Consider the following 14,479-nt stretch of genomic DNA (forward strand, 5'->3'; position numbering starts at 1 on the left):
GTGCACGTTAAAGAACTCCAGGTGGTCCAAATTTTCGGAGTCCTCCATTCTGGCGTGCCTCATGATCAGAAAGTGGTTTTGGTACGTAAAACCCCATAATGTAGAGCCCATTTCTTTCCAGATGTAGTCTGCTCGTGCGCCATGCGGACAAGTCGATAGCGTTGCGCAGCATGTCGCCATTGAGCAGGATTGAAGTTTACTGGGCCGAACCGATTCGCGAGACGGCCCATCGTGTCGAGTCGGTTGGCCAACCGTTGTAAATTTGTTTCTTCGAGCCGGAACTCGACCACTACGAAGCGGGAACGCGCTGAACCCGAACCGGCACTAAACCTTTACTGTTTTTTTTTAATTATAAATCGACCTCTGCTACAAATACCTATGGCACTTGCGCCCCGCCTACTCCTTCAAGGCCTCAAGACGTACCGCGTCGTCACCGCGGCGATTCGATTCCCCGGGGTTGGTGGGCGTTTTCCGAGAAGGGAAAAGGGCGTTTCCGAGTAAAAGAAAAGAAAAAAAAGGAAAGGGACTCGTGCACTTAGATTTACGTGCACGTTACAAAAGCTTCAGGTAGACAAACCTATTTCGGATTCTCCCACTATGGCGTGGCTTAGAGTGAGATTGTGATTCTTGCATGTAAAATCCTGAAATTTCGATTTAGGTGGCACCTACATGTTATTTTGCGCAATCCACAAGTCATTCTAACGCTATGGCTATCGTTACTCGCCATGAGAGCAGAAAAGGTCAACAATAGTACTCGTTAACGTCGGCTGATAGCTGCTTCCAAACATTTTTGGCAGAACATGTGTTTGACGATTTTCAGTGTTGTGATTTGCGATGTGGCAACACACAGTATTTTTATGTTGTTATCTGTGTAGCCGACTTCCTTTTTTTTATCTGAGTGGTCATGGCTTATGCGGTAGTGGTGACTTGACCGTGAATCGGGCGGGTAAAAGAAATAGATAAGTACGAAAGCTATGAAGAGTTTGGCAGTTAAAGTATAGAAATGAAAATTCCAGGTTTCGGGAAACAATTATGACAACACTGAATGAAAAGAAAACGATCGGCTGAAAAACGAACGAGGCGGAACATTAAATTGGGCAAATCCATTGGATTCAACGAGGCGATTCGGTACTGCCAAGCAAACATTTCTTGAGGCAACCCAATAATAGTTGTTCAGAAACATCAGATTGCCAGCGGAGATAAATCTAGGCAAAAAGTTCTGCGCAGAGTGTGTAGTTCTTATTTTCCTATTGCGAATAAAAATGCTTATACAGGGCAAAAAAGGAAGGATCTGTAGTCGCCGATTCGTCCCAGAATGAACACATTGGTGACACAAACAGCCCAAACCTGTGTAGATAGAAATTCAGCGCTGTTAAGCACCAGCGCTGCCTCTTGTTGAACCCTCGAGTTTTCTTGTGCTTGGCTAAATTCTTTGTAACAAGGGTATAGGAGACGTCGCCAGTGTACGGAGTTAGCGAATGTGGAGCCTGATAATGCTGGCGTAATCAGATTCTTGGGAAATCTAGCACCACTGCCATAATTAGGCAACAAAAATAGGCTCAATCGCGTCTCTCATAAAGGCCGTTCCACATTAAACACGTCCGCGTTGAGTGCGGCTACTCGATGGATAGTATTTCCAACGAACTTGTAGCCAGGATACCAGGGAAAACGGGAGTTGCTACGCAATTTCAACTGGGGCGCAGTGATTACAACAAAATAGACTGTGTCGTGTTATCATTCGTCATTGTGGCTGGCGGAGAGGGGCACTTGATGTATGTGCGGATGTGGTTACAAGATTTCGTGATTCAAGGATCGCACGGGGATACCATATTAATCAGAATCACAGCATATCAAACATACCATCGATTACACACCCATCATAAGAAAAACGGCTAATGGCACTGACCTCGCCAATAATCCCCAAAGAATGAATGTGTTGCATGTTTCTTCTACAAATCTTCGAAGTACCACCTCGTTTCGATCATTTACCGAGCTTTCTACTTCCCCTACACCGCCGTGGTTTGGCATAATCGAGATGGACAAGGCATTACCACGAACCAACTGTGTCAGTGTCGTGCGCAAGCGCAATCTACTATTGAGTTTTGCAAGAAAGCAGCGAACAGTCATTCAACGACAACCGTAAGGACACATTTTTTTCTTCCCACTTTATTACTCCTGAGGCATCAAACAAAACTCAACGACCTCACTGACAAATCCAAAACATATTAATGATGTACTCCCGCACCCTTCGGTTTAGTCATTCTTGCAAAGCCAAAGGCGCCTACCTCCTACTGCCCAAGCACTTTGTCACACTAAACAGGTACAATGGGGGGGTCGGAAGTAGGCAGTACTTGAGGACATGTCCTGGTCATCCATACTTCACGACTTGTGCCTTGATGGCACGCAGGCGGTCGAATGCTTGCCCGCAAGTGCCGTCGAAGTCGTCCATTTCAATGTTGTATGCCGCGATGCCGGTGCCTTTCTGAGACAGGGCTTCCATCCGATCTTTGGCCTGTGTGTAAGAGGGTAGGGGAGATTAGTAGTGGAAAGGCAGAGAGGTTAGCCTGACGTCATATATGCTGTGAGCTGCTCCTCTATGTAGGCGAGAAAAAAAGATGCGGGACGAAATCGAGAGCTGAAAGATGACGATGGGAACAGGATGAACGAATGTGTATATAGAACTCCATAGAGTAACACACTAGGTTTCGAAACGTGTCGAGTCTACCCCGGGGCTTCTTAAACAGTCCCTAGCATTTCTAATAGCTTTTGTTGCTCATGTGCAATCATCACACGTTGTGCACCAAATAGTACTTTGACGCAATGTTGGCCTGTGAATGGCTCTCAGTGCAGAAGCCAGCCTCTACCGCTGTGCGTAAAACATGCGCTCATAGTAATCGTTGCGATAGCAATGCCTTTCCATCTGCTGAAGATTCACAACATTTGAGCCACAGAAATTGCTTGTCAAGACGTACGCGAAAAGTTACCAAACCGGGACTTACTTATTAAAGCAAAGCTGTTGCTTAAATCTTCCCAATTCCCGCATCCTACATTGCCGGGCCGAGTAAGAGGGACCTAACCTGAGTAGACTTAATCAAAGACAATTGCTCGGTGGGCCGATAGTGATCCCAGCGAAAAAGTAAACGCCATATTGCATAAACACAAAACGCAGACTCACCACACAGGAGAGGAACTGTCATTTGCTGCGCGTATCTTTGATTATCATTTCCAGTGAACGTTTCTATTTTTATTTCATCATAGACAGACTCGCACTTACAAACCCCAAAGCCATAGCAAAGGGAGCTAACAGTCTACCACTACGCTGTCGCTGGACTTTGATGATCACCTCAAGATCACGTCTGTTTAATTGCTTTTTTCATAGCGACGTCCTTCTTTAGCTACTTCGGCCACTTCGGGTGGTTGAGCGGTCTCGCACAATAGCGTCATATTCTCGAAGGAACTCAAGTTGTCCACTAGCTTGGAGGATTACATATGTGCTGCCAGCTGTCTTGCTGATGACACATGTGCCACTGGGAATGTGCCCTAATAAACAGCTTGCTACGTGCGGATGTCTGGCATAGTAGACAACTAAGGTCGCTGGGCATTTGTCTCTGAGTACGCGTCAAAGCAGACAACTTCGGCCCAGCGCATGTGATACTCCTTTGCGTGCATTCTCAGTAGCCCTCCTAGCATTTATGTACCGACGTGACAGCAGGGGATACGTAGCCTTAAAGAAAGCGGTGGAGCCCTTCTGACAACAGTTGCCGACTCTAATGCGTATAGCATTGAATCAAAACAGCGGCTCAACGCATTGCGACGATCAAAACGGACAATGTGTGAGGCGTCTTCTGCAGCAGGTTCCCTATTTCGCGCTTCCCCAAGAAGACTCGGCGGCATCTAGCACCACCACCTGCGCGTAGCCTAAGAAATGCATGGTGAGCGGGTGCGTGGTAACGCTGAGAAACGCTTCATTCGGCAACCGAGCTTCTCGCTCACGCTTTTGCAGATACGCTGCGCTGTCTTGTGGAACTGCCGAGAACTCTGCGCGTTGCCTCTGAGACGAGAAGTGTAGCGCGCCGGAGCCTGTGAACGCTGAGTATTGTTCCCTCGCCTCCTGTACACTCAGTCATTAAAGAGCGACACATGGCCAGTGCTTTCGTGGCACAGTTCAAGAAAGCGTTGGCGGAAAAGGCATTTATTGAAAGCGGCACATAACCTGTACATCTGCGGCCCAGCTTGCTAATGCATCCGGTTGCCGTCCTTGAGGAACCCATGTGATGTGTGTTAGATTGCGCTCAGCATCGGAGAAATTTCAGGTCAATATAGAGCGGCCCATTCCCAGTTCCAATGTACCTCGTTGCCTACGCTGGCGTCAGAGACGTTCAATAAAAAGCGGCACACACCTACTATCACGTACCCAGTGACGTAAGTTGGCATCAAAGAGGGTGATTGAAAATCAGTACGGACCGAGTGGAACATACCCAGTGTTCCAAATCGGCGCCCAAGAGTTTCTTGGAACAGCGGTGCCTACCCATTCCTGCATCTGCAGTAATCCATGTCAGCGTGAAATAGTTTCTTGGAACAGTGGTGCCTACCCACTCCCGCATCTGCAGTAATCCATGTCAGCGTGAAAGAGTTTCGTTGTAGAGCGGCACATACCTGTACATGGGCACATACTCAGTGACCCAAGTGGGTCCGATGGCTAGTTTCGAGTTCTGTTATCTCTGTTCGGCAGCCCGATGCGCTAACTGTTCAACCCCGGGCTACCCAGTGACCCAGGTAGATGGAAAAACGGTTAGATAGATAGATAGATAGATAGATAGATAGATAGATAGATAGATAGATAGATAGATAGATAGATAGATAGATAGATAGATAGATAGATAGATAGATAGATAGATAGATAGATAGATAGATAGATAGATAGATAGATAGATAGATAGATAGATAGATAGATAGATAGATAGATAGATAGATAGATAGATAGATAGATAGATAGATAGATAGATAGATAGATAGATAGATAGATAGATAGATAGATAGATAGATAGATAGATAGATAGATAGATAGATAGATAGATAGATAGATAGATAGATAGATAGATAGATAGATAGATAGATAGATAGATAGATAGATAGATAGATAGATAGATAGATAGATAGATAGATAGATAGATAGATAGATAGATAGATAGATAGATAGATAGATAGATAGATAGATAGATAGATAGATAGATAGATAGATAGACAGACAGACAGACAGACAGACAGACAGACAGACAGACAGACAGACAGACAGACAGACAGACAGACAGACAGACAGACAGACAGACAGACAGACAGACAGACAGACAGACAGACAGACAGACAGACAGACAGACAGACAGATAGATAGATAGATAGATAGATAGATAGATAGATAGATAGATAGATAGATAGATAGATAGATAGATAGATATCCCCGTGAAAGTGTATGAGGTACGCAAATAGTGCTAACGCGTTTATACTCAACCGTAGCGCCCTATCTGCAACAGACGCCTTTGTCGACGGGCTTGGCTTCTTATAAATAGCCATGGCAACGACGTTGCAGCCAGGACACTAAGAATAGGGGCTGGGGGAGAGGAGGGGGCGTGTTCCTGTAGGGTTTTACCTGGAGTGCGGTGATTACAACACTATATATAATATGTGGTGGTATCGATGTGAATCACGGTTCCAAGCGATATTGCCACTTCGTGTGTCCACCGATGTGCTCATGGAGATGACATGGATATATGCTGCAGTTTACACACGAATGCCGTAACTAACTTTGACAGGCATCTTTAATGTACTATGCGAGAAAGATTTTTTTAATGATACAAGCAACCAAAGATGCCAAATTTACTACGAATGACGTGGAGCAAAACAATAACGTAAACGATATTACCGCATGACGTTTAAGCGTGAACAGCAAGCACAATTCTTTCCTTGAATTTTGCAGATAAAGCACTGTCTGCACGTGAGAATCATGCGGCACACAGATGAATTTCACTAGACTCCTGATGTTCCGCAATTTGAAATATCTGCGAAGCCGCAATGGCTTAGACAACTGCACGTGAGCCGAAGGAAATTCTGTCAGCGTCGCTGAGAAGAAAATTAACACCATTACGGATATGCAAGCGGCGATCGGTATCGCATTACAGGAAGAGAGAAAAGAAAACGCACACATAACGTTGAAATAGATCTACGACGCCATCATCTCGAATATTTACTGGGCTTATATAGCCAATGCTTTACTTTATGGCTTCTATATGAATTCAGAAATGCGCAGAGGCACGCACCTCTGCGCATTTCACGGCACTCGCATTTTTGTGCGTGTCTTTTTGTGTTTAAAATTTGGCCACGCAGACGCGTCTGCGTGCTTTAAGAGTGCACTTGTCAGCACAACTATCAACAAACGTTGTAAAGTCTTTGTTTAGTATTGCGCCGTAACCCATCAAGCAGGCCATTTCTAGAAAGCCCAGGCACATCTTGGTAGGCCATAAATAAACAAAATGTGATGTTAGAAGTTCTAAGGAACTCATAGATAAACCACTCGTTTAAATTAATTTTATATGGTTAGCCACCGGCAAGCCGACCATTATTGCAGATTATATCAGATGCAGGTTCGGCCAACTGGCTCTTTAATTCTTTACTTATTATGCCTACGTCGAAGAAGAAGAACGCAGGGCCCTTAGTTCTAGTATTGCTGTGGATTCTAACTAAGGCGTTAGACTACTGCAACAATTTCTCTAGTTGAGGCAGGAGTTACTCCCCTGGCGACCCCCAACGCCTACGCCTAGTCCAATACTTCCCAAGGTTTGTAGAACCTAAGTTATCTTCAGTTGGTTCCGCAACGTTTTATGTCCGAGGTGTTTGCGCGTTCCAAAACAGGACGTGACAAACACTGGCAGTCCAGTTACCTTGTCCTCAATTTGTCTTTTGTCGTCTAAGTACACCAGGGTCACATTGCGTATGTGGTTCACCGAATACTCAGTAGAAGGGTCCATGGGATCCATAAAGCGCTCACATAGAGCTACCGAACAATTGCACACCTGCAAACAGACAAGGGGAAAGAGGAGGTGATGTACGTTTCGCCCACAGAATGTACATGAACACTGAGTGTAAAGATCGTCACCTTAGATTGTTCTCAATGGTGGCACACAGTCATAGAGTTTCCCGCAAGAAAGACTAGAGGGAACTCTTGCGTTGCCATCGTTCACCCGCTATGGGAATGATGTCAGATCTACGCGGGCCTACGGCTGCCGCAATTATCGTGGCTTAATTTCCTAAGCTTTGTGTGCCTTTACTATTGGCCAGAATTTAGGGAGAAGTTTTGTTTAGCTGAAAACATAGAAAATGATAAGACATTGCAAACACAGACAGCAAAGCGACTTGTCGCACTTATTTGCGATGCCTTGCTGAAGACTGCGATTTGTTATGTCGCGATGCCGTGTGGAGCGACAAGGACGAAGTTAAGGCAAACTCAACTACAACTTATCAATTCCATCTTAGTTTTATGGTCGTGCCTTTCAGCTACTCTAGATTATTTATACAATCTCACACACAGTTCGCCGCGCTGCCGAGGTTACGAGGTGTACACAGGCAATCTTCTGGCGCATCAGAATGCAGCTCCGGACGCAACTCTGGAATTATTGGAGGGGTAAAATAGTTTTATTTCAACGAGCTATAGCATTAGAGCGTTCATGCTAACGGAAAGTTGTCTGTCGGCTTGTGTGCGGCAAAAGAGGGGAGAGCAATCGAGAACAGGCCGACGCAAGAGGAAGGGAAGGGGTGACGGGACGTCGCGAGAGAGGAAGCGCGCCGAGGGGAGGCGAGCTCAAGTGCAGTGCGGTTGTTGGGGAGAGGAGGAAGCGCGCACCTACGCCATCTGATCCGGGCTCTAGATTGCGCTGGAATGGTGATGGCCTGAAAGCGAGATGAAGCTTATCAAGAACGGTAAATGTCATAAGGAGAAGAAGATCTCCTTCAGGCCACTTACAGTAACGTCGGGGATGCATACAATGACAATGCAAGGCATGAAATTGGAGCGGTTGAAGTGGGTGGTGAAACATAATATACTGGATGGACTGCAGAATGGGGTCAGACAAGGCAGATGTTGGAGGATGGTTATGTTTGCACAAATTCAGTTCATAGAAACTTCAATAGCTCATAATATACCTTTATGGATAGCATTTTTAGATAAGCGAGCTTGTGGCAACACAGAGAGTGAAGAGTTATGGGCTATTCTCAAGCTCGAAAAAATAGATGACGATTTCGTGGAGCTGCTGAGTGAGATGTCTAGAGAAAACCGAGTACATGCGGTATGGGAAGGCAGAAAATGTAATGAAGTAGTGGAAATTAACTAAGGACTGAAGCTAGTATGTCCTCTGTCTGTATAGTTCTCGCTTTGTGTTACGGGCACAGAAAAGCGACAGTAAAACAGTCACTTATGGGTTGATTTATCCTACATGTGCAATGGTCAAATGAAGCAACAGAAGGTCCCCCGATGGATGCACACGGGTGACATAGCGGCACTACAGGTGAATTCAAGAGATCTACAGAGACTTGGGAATATCTCTGATAACGCAATGGCAAATCTAGGCCATAAGTTTAGCAAAGATAAATCCGGAATTAAAATATTTGATGAAGAGACGAGTAATTACGTGTTGTCAGTTCAAGATCAAGTCAGACCAGTAGTCAAGCAATATATATATATATATATATATATATATATATATATATATATATATATATATATATATATATATATACCTCGGCGTATGCATGCATAAACGGAAGACTTGCTCAAGCACCCAGCAATATAATCTGAAAATGAAGGGGAATCAGAATGCATCAGTTACGAAACATAAGGCGCTTTGGGGCAACAATAAATATGAGGTGGTGCGCAGAATCTGGAAAGGAGTAATCGTGCCAGCGCTAAGATCCGGAAATGCCGGTCTGTGCTTCAAATCGGATATCTTGCCGGCGTTAGGAGTTAGCCAACGATCGGCAGGCTGGATGTCTTTGGGAGCCCACGGTAAAACCAGCAATGAGGCCGTGTAGGGTGACGTGGTTTGGGCCCCATTTAAAATCAGATAAGAAAGACTCAGGAACAAGGATCAAAATGAATATGTGGCTAAAGTGCGCAAATATTTGTACCTGAAAAGTGTGGAGACAGAATGGAAGAAGTCAATTGACAACCAAGTAGAGGGTAATAATAAACGCTGCAGCAAATAACCACAGACCACGAAGCACACCCTAATGAAATGTGAAGGTGAGATCTGTAGGTAACGTGCAGCTTCGAAAACCGCCCGAACTTAAAGCGGACGGAAAAATGAACCGGTCAATAGTCGAGATAAGAAAGACAGCTTTACAGTATTATTGGGAAATAAAGCAGAGAAGATATTGACACGACCGGATACGTGCAGGCACAAGATAGGAAAAAGAAAAGAAAGATCATGGAGATGTTTTCCAAAATGCTAGCGTGAAAAACATGAATAGCGTACATTATTAAATCAAGCAGGCTAGGTAACGATTTGTCAGCCGCCCGTTTCAAAGGGGAGCGCATGTAAGTAATCATCATCATCATCATCATCATCATTACCACCAGTCACCCGCACGGCTGGCGCTCGACCGCGACGGTGAATGTACTTCGCTCCCGGGCAAGCACGGACACGTGGCGCGCGTTCAGACAGTCGCGTTAGTGTCTGCGTCTGTGTTCAGCGTGTTGTATATTCAAATGTAACGACTGACGCCGTGCTTTCTATGAGTGTTGCAAGTAATTGTGTACTAGAATGTCGGCGAAGAATGCTGAGGCTATGCGACGAAGAGCATTCTGACACGTCTTATTATTCCGCACAATACAGGAACGTGCAAAAGGGGCAGAACATGGGGAAGCTAATGCTAAGGCATTACTATCGCGTGAATCTCATTCTTCGTTCTCAGCTTTTTTCCTCGGTACATAGTACGTTATAGAGAAACGTGACATATATTAGGATCTTTGTGCATGCACGTAGTATACTGCGAATTACGGTGGCTGTCAGCGGACGACGCGGCACGGATGAAGACAAGTTCGAGTGGCCATTCGGCCTTCCTGTTGGCTATGGAATCCTGCGGCTTTCACAGTGCCGTGAACTAGTTGCGTGATAAAGTTTCCTGTAGTATTTAGATTTCTTTTAGCAGGCACATTACACACGCTGAGATAGAATAGCGTACAAGAATGACGAATGACGCTGAGTGATTAGGAAATTGCGTACAACGCATCGGAATACCGAAAACATGTTTTGTGATTTTGGACAGTGGATGATCTTCAGAACTCCGGCCATGGTTGCTTATTCGCTTCGGTGTTGCGCTGTTAAGCACGAGCTCACGGGATCAAATGCCTGCCACGGCGGCCGCATTTTCATGGGGGCGAAATGCAAAACTAAAGCTATTTAGATTTTAGTGCACGTTAAAGAACTCCAGGTGGTCTAAATTAATTCGCATTCCCCTGCTACGACATAACTCATAATCAGATCACAGATTTGGTTCGTAAAACATCAAAATATAAAATAAATGTTCAATAGTCTGAACGTGATAAATTAGAAAGGAGCTGAGCCACTCACCGCTCGATAGTCCATAATGAGGCTTTGCTTATTGTTTCTGGTGTCGTTGAGGTTGGATTCGTTCTTGACGCGATAGGCGTTCGCATACATGGCTATTGATAACAACAGGTGGCGACGGCCATCAGTTATATTTTTGGCCACCTCTTTGAGGAGGTCGCCACTTAGCGTCCTCTGCAGGGCGAGCAGAAAAAAAGAGAGACAGGAGACTTGTGCGAGCATGTTCAATTACTACTCAATTTCAATTGAAAGCAAAGCTTTTGTTCGTTGGAGCGGTTGCAATAATACTGACAGTTCGATGTAAATAATCCACACAAGAAGATTGCCCGGGTATGAATAACCAGTTCGAAATATTGCCCAAATTTAACACTTTGGAGAACTTGTTAAGGTAATTTTGTTACAAAGCCAGTAATTCATCCAACACAAGTCACTCGGAGAAAGAAAAACGAGCCTCCCTGTCATTTATGGTTCAATGAACACCACAGGTTAAATGCTGCGCCATACGTAAAAGACACTTATAATGCACAGAACTGCTCGCGTATGTAAGTTTGTTGCAAACAGTGGAATTCGTCCACAGATGTTTGCTGCACATCGGCCTGAACGTGTCAATTATTTTCTCCAAGTAATGCAAGGTGCCGCAATTAGTTCACCAAGAAAACTTATAATCAATTTCGTATATTACTCGAAGACAGAAAAAAAAGCGAGGGCTCAATAAATACTTGCAATACTCCTAATTAAGACCGAAATTGTGCAGTTTCTCCACACTTCATTGACAACAATCTCCAAATGTATGCAAAACATGAACTTCGGGTAACGTACAGTTCTCTCGCAAAACTATAGAAACGCTGGTACACTTTATGAAAATGGTCGTAGGGCACTTTAAAGCACTTGCGTAAGGATTTCTATTTTACAAGGGCTGTGGGGGAACCATGCTCATTTACCTTCGCTTGATAACTTACAAAGAAAGTCCCTCGATTGTCGTGAAACTTGATCTAGATGACATTCACATTTCCCCCATAGCAGCGGGTTAAATTATACGCTGTTAGTGGAACACAGCTATAACATTCCAGAGATTTTGCGCATGTAATTTATAGCCAGCCGCTTTGAGCTTTGCCACCACACTCCCATATTGTGGCACTAACTTTTACCAACTATGAACATGAAGTCTTTTTCTAGTTCTCCCCGGGCACCGGGGAAACTTATCATGAAACTCTTATAACGGACGGAAGTAAGAAGAAAATGAGGGCTGAGTAAATAAAGTAATCATGCCATAAACGTTAACGTTTAAACACACCTTTCACTTGACACGGCGCTGTTCCCATTTACACCGAACATGAGCTTTGTTTCACGTACAGCTGTTTTAAGATTCCGCAAAACACTGCGGATAACGACCGTACAACACTCTTGAACGCTCGAATAAACACTTTTTTTTACAAAGCTTTTTATTAAAGTACACAAATTCAACATTTATCGTACGTCTCTCACAACATACTTCACACTTCAACGAATCATAAATAAGGTAACTTGCATAGTTTACCTAGGAAACTGCGAAAACCAGCTACAAAGCGCATTTCGCGCATGAAAATATTGAGAAAGAAAACATGCTCAGGTTTAGCTCGCGCGTCGCAGCAGTCATCTTGCTATCCGTGGGGAACGAAGTTCACTTTTGAAGGAGACCCCTGTCCACTGGCCTGGCTTCGAATCATATCTGGGGACACAGGTGCAAAGGACAAGAAGGCTTACGAGGACTATAGGGTATTCCCATTCGGTCACTCACCTACTCTTTTTACTCTCGTGGGATACTTGCGGCTACGTTCATCAACTATCAGTGACTGGTGAGTGACAGGTCATGTGCCACTCAAAGGGACCACGTATGCGTGCTCTAGCCAATGATGTAGTCATAAAATTTCGTAATAAAAAGAATTAACCACGGAATTCATTCTTTTTGTTATCCCTTGCACTCAATCTCCCGCACCTTTGTTCCCTTCGCCCTACTGTGGATGTTTTTTTGTGCGTCGGGAGACAGTCGGTCCGGTAATTTTTTTCCTGCTATCATAACGCACACATAAAGGGAAAATTCGTTGGCTAGAGGGTACCTTGTGCAGGTGTTCAGCGAAATCATTCACATTATGGCCCCTTTCTTCAACGACCCATTCGCATGGTGAGCTGTCGTATTTTCCCCTACAGTTGGAGTTTTTGGCGATTCGCGGCTGCGGCGTGTGACAGCGGCGTGCTCACTGTTGCTGAACGTGCTGGAGGACTTCTCTTCGTGACGCTTGAATTGGCAACAGCAAATTTTGTGTTTCTCCTTTAGAGCGGAGTGATAATGGGCAGACGCACAACGCTGTTTTTATTGTGTTTGGAGGGGGGGGGGGGAGGGGGGAGGATCTTCTCTTGCGTCCTTGATATGCACGGGCCTATAACCAAACCCAACCTAGCCGCTCTTTTACATTTCCTTCGGAGCAGCATAGCTGCGTGTGGGCATGACACGGATATACCACGCAGTGCAAGAGTCACAACGGCGTCTGGCCGTTGCAGGGTCCCCATAGAGACACGAGGACGGCCGGAGACGCCGGTTCGCTCGGGAATGTGCAAAACGGAGTCGCTGTCGGTAAATAAAACCCCGTCGTTGACGAAGCCGCTGGTGTCCTTGTGTGTGGCCTTCCCGCATATGGTTCGCTGCCCTGTTCTCAGGACACTTACCAGCGTTACAGCAGTGTAGCCCTGATCGAATGCTGTATGATCGGGGTTTGGTGCGATTCGGTAGATGTCGGTGGTTCCGGTTGCCACGCTGGTGTGCGTCTGTACGATCACAATCCCAATGCACGGGAAATCTCTGTTACGAGAAAGCCGAAGCAGTGAGGTGCACAGTCCACGAATACAAAGGGGCAAGCAGAAAGTAGCGTCACAACATGCAAAAGAAAGAACGACAGGACGTTCTGGAAAGCATGCAAATATATACAAGCCGGCTATTTAGACATGCCCGGAAGCAATGGCAGATCACCAACAACGCGCGAAATTCAAAGTTTCTACAGATGAAACTATTTAGAGTTGTTTTAGGTTAACAGAAGTGTAACCGATGGATTCTGAATCACATCGTTGAATGGGACAGTCCTTCATCCCTAATTAAGAAGGCAACCGTCATCGTATCCGTACTTTTCCAGGGTACTGTAATTTCGTTATACCGTGAAATAGAATAGTACTGAGCGGGCACCTAGTACATCGACAAATGAGCAAACGCATTATCGCCAATTGATAGGTCGTGTTACTGAACCCGAAGAATAGTTTAGGTAATGTCTCGCCTGCACAGTGTATCTCTCGCCGCACGTTAGAAGAAGAATCTCTCAAACGACGTCAATGATGCAAGCAACATTAAGCCTGGTATGCGTCTTTCTTTTTTTTTTTCATCGCATCTTTCTGCATTCGACCGAGATATGCGCCACGCGCGTGCGGTAATTGGCACGGAACAAATAATTCAGCGCGAGTGCCATGACATCGCGCCAATTTTACACGTTACGGGAAGCATGACGAATGTGAGGCACCACTTCCACTTTCTTCTTTCAAAAAGCCGTTATTTTTCTGGGTGGTCCGATCTTTTTTTTTTTTCAAGGCAAAGATAAGGTTGTTGAAACACTTTTGCAAAAAGAAAACTTTATTCAAACTAAAAATGTATGGACCTAAATCGCACGGTAACGTTAATTGAAGCATAACGCGCCTTCCCTGAACGAAATCGAAAGGAAGCATTTTGGTTAGCTTTCGTATCAGTAATACATTAAGCTTACTGAAACAAGGCATAAAGTAACTAATATTCTGCAATGACATCAACATTTGTTTTCCCGGCCCCATTTCTATATTTGAAAGTT

The 14,479-nt window shown here is 44.9% G+C and overlaps 1 protein-coding gene across 2 annotated transcripts in view; it reads right to left on the reverse strand.

The window, feature by feature from the left end:
* Nucleotides 1-2,155: 2,155 nt before the first annotated feature.
* Nucleotides 2,156-14,479, reverse strand: part of LOC129385626 (uncharacterized) — a 53,737-nt gene continuing 41,413 nt past the window's right edge. For both annotated transcript variants that reach the window (XM_055072451.1, XM_055072450.2), the window contains 4 exons: nucleotides 13,320-13,452; nucleotides 10,620-10,790; nucleotides 6,936-7,067; nucleotides 2,156-2,512 (listed from right to left, as the gene is read on the reverse strand). In XM_055072451.1, coding sequence (XP_054928426.1) covers nucleotides 2,369-2,512; nucleotides 6,936-7,067; nucleotides 10,620-10,790; nucleotides 13,320-13,452 — 580 coding nt within the window. In that variant the 3' untranslated portion in view covers nucleotides 2,156-2,368. The remainder of the gene's footprint in view (nucleotides 2,513-6,935; nucleotides 7,068-10,619; nucleotides 10,791-13,319; nucleotides 13,453-14,479) is intronic.

The sequence above is a fragment of the Dermacentor andersoni genome, chromosome 7 (genome assembly GCF_023375885.2).
Source record: "Dermacentor andersoni chromosome 7, qqDerAnde1_hic_scaffold, whole genome shotgun sequence".
Classification (NCBI taxonomy): domain Eukaryota; kingdom Metazoa; phylum Arthropoda; class Arachnida; order Ixodida; family Ixodidae; genus Dermacentor; species Dermacentor andersoni.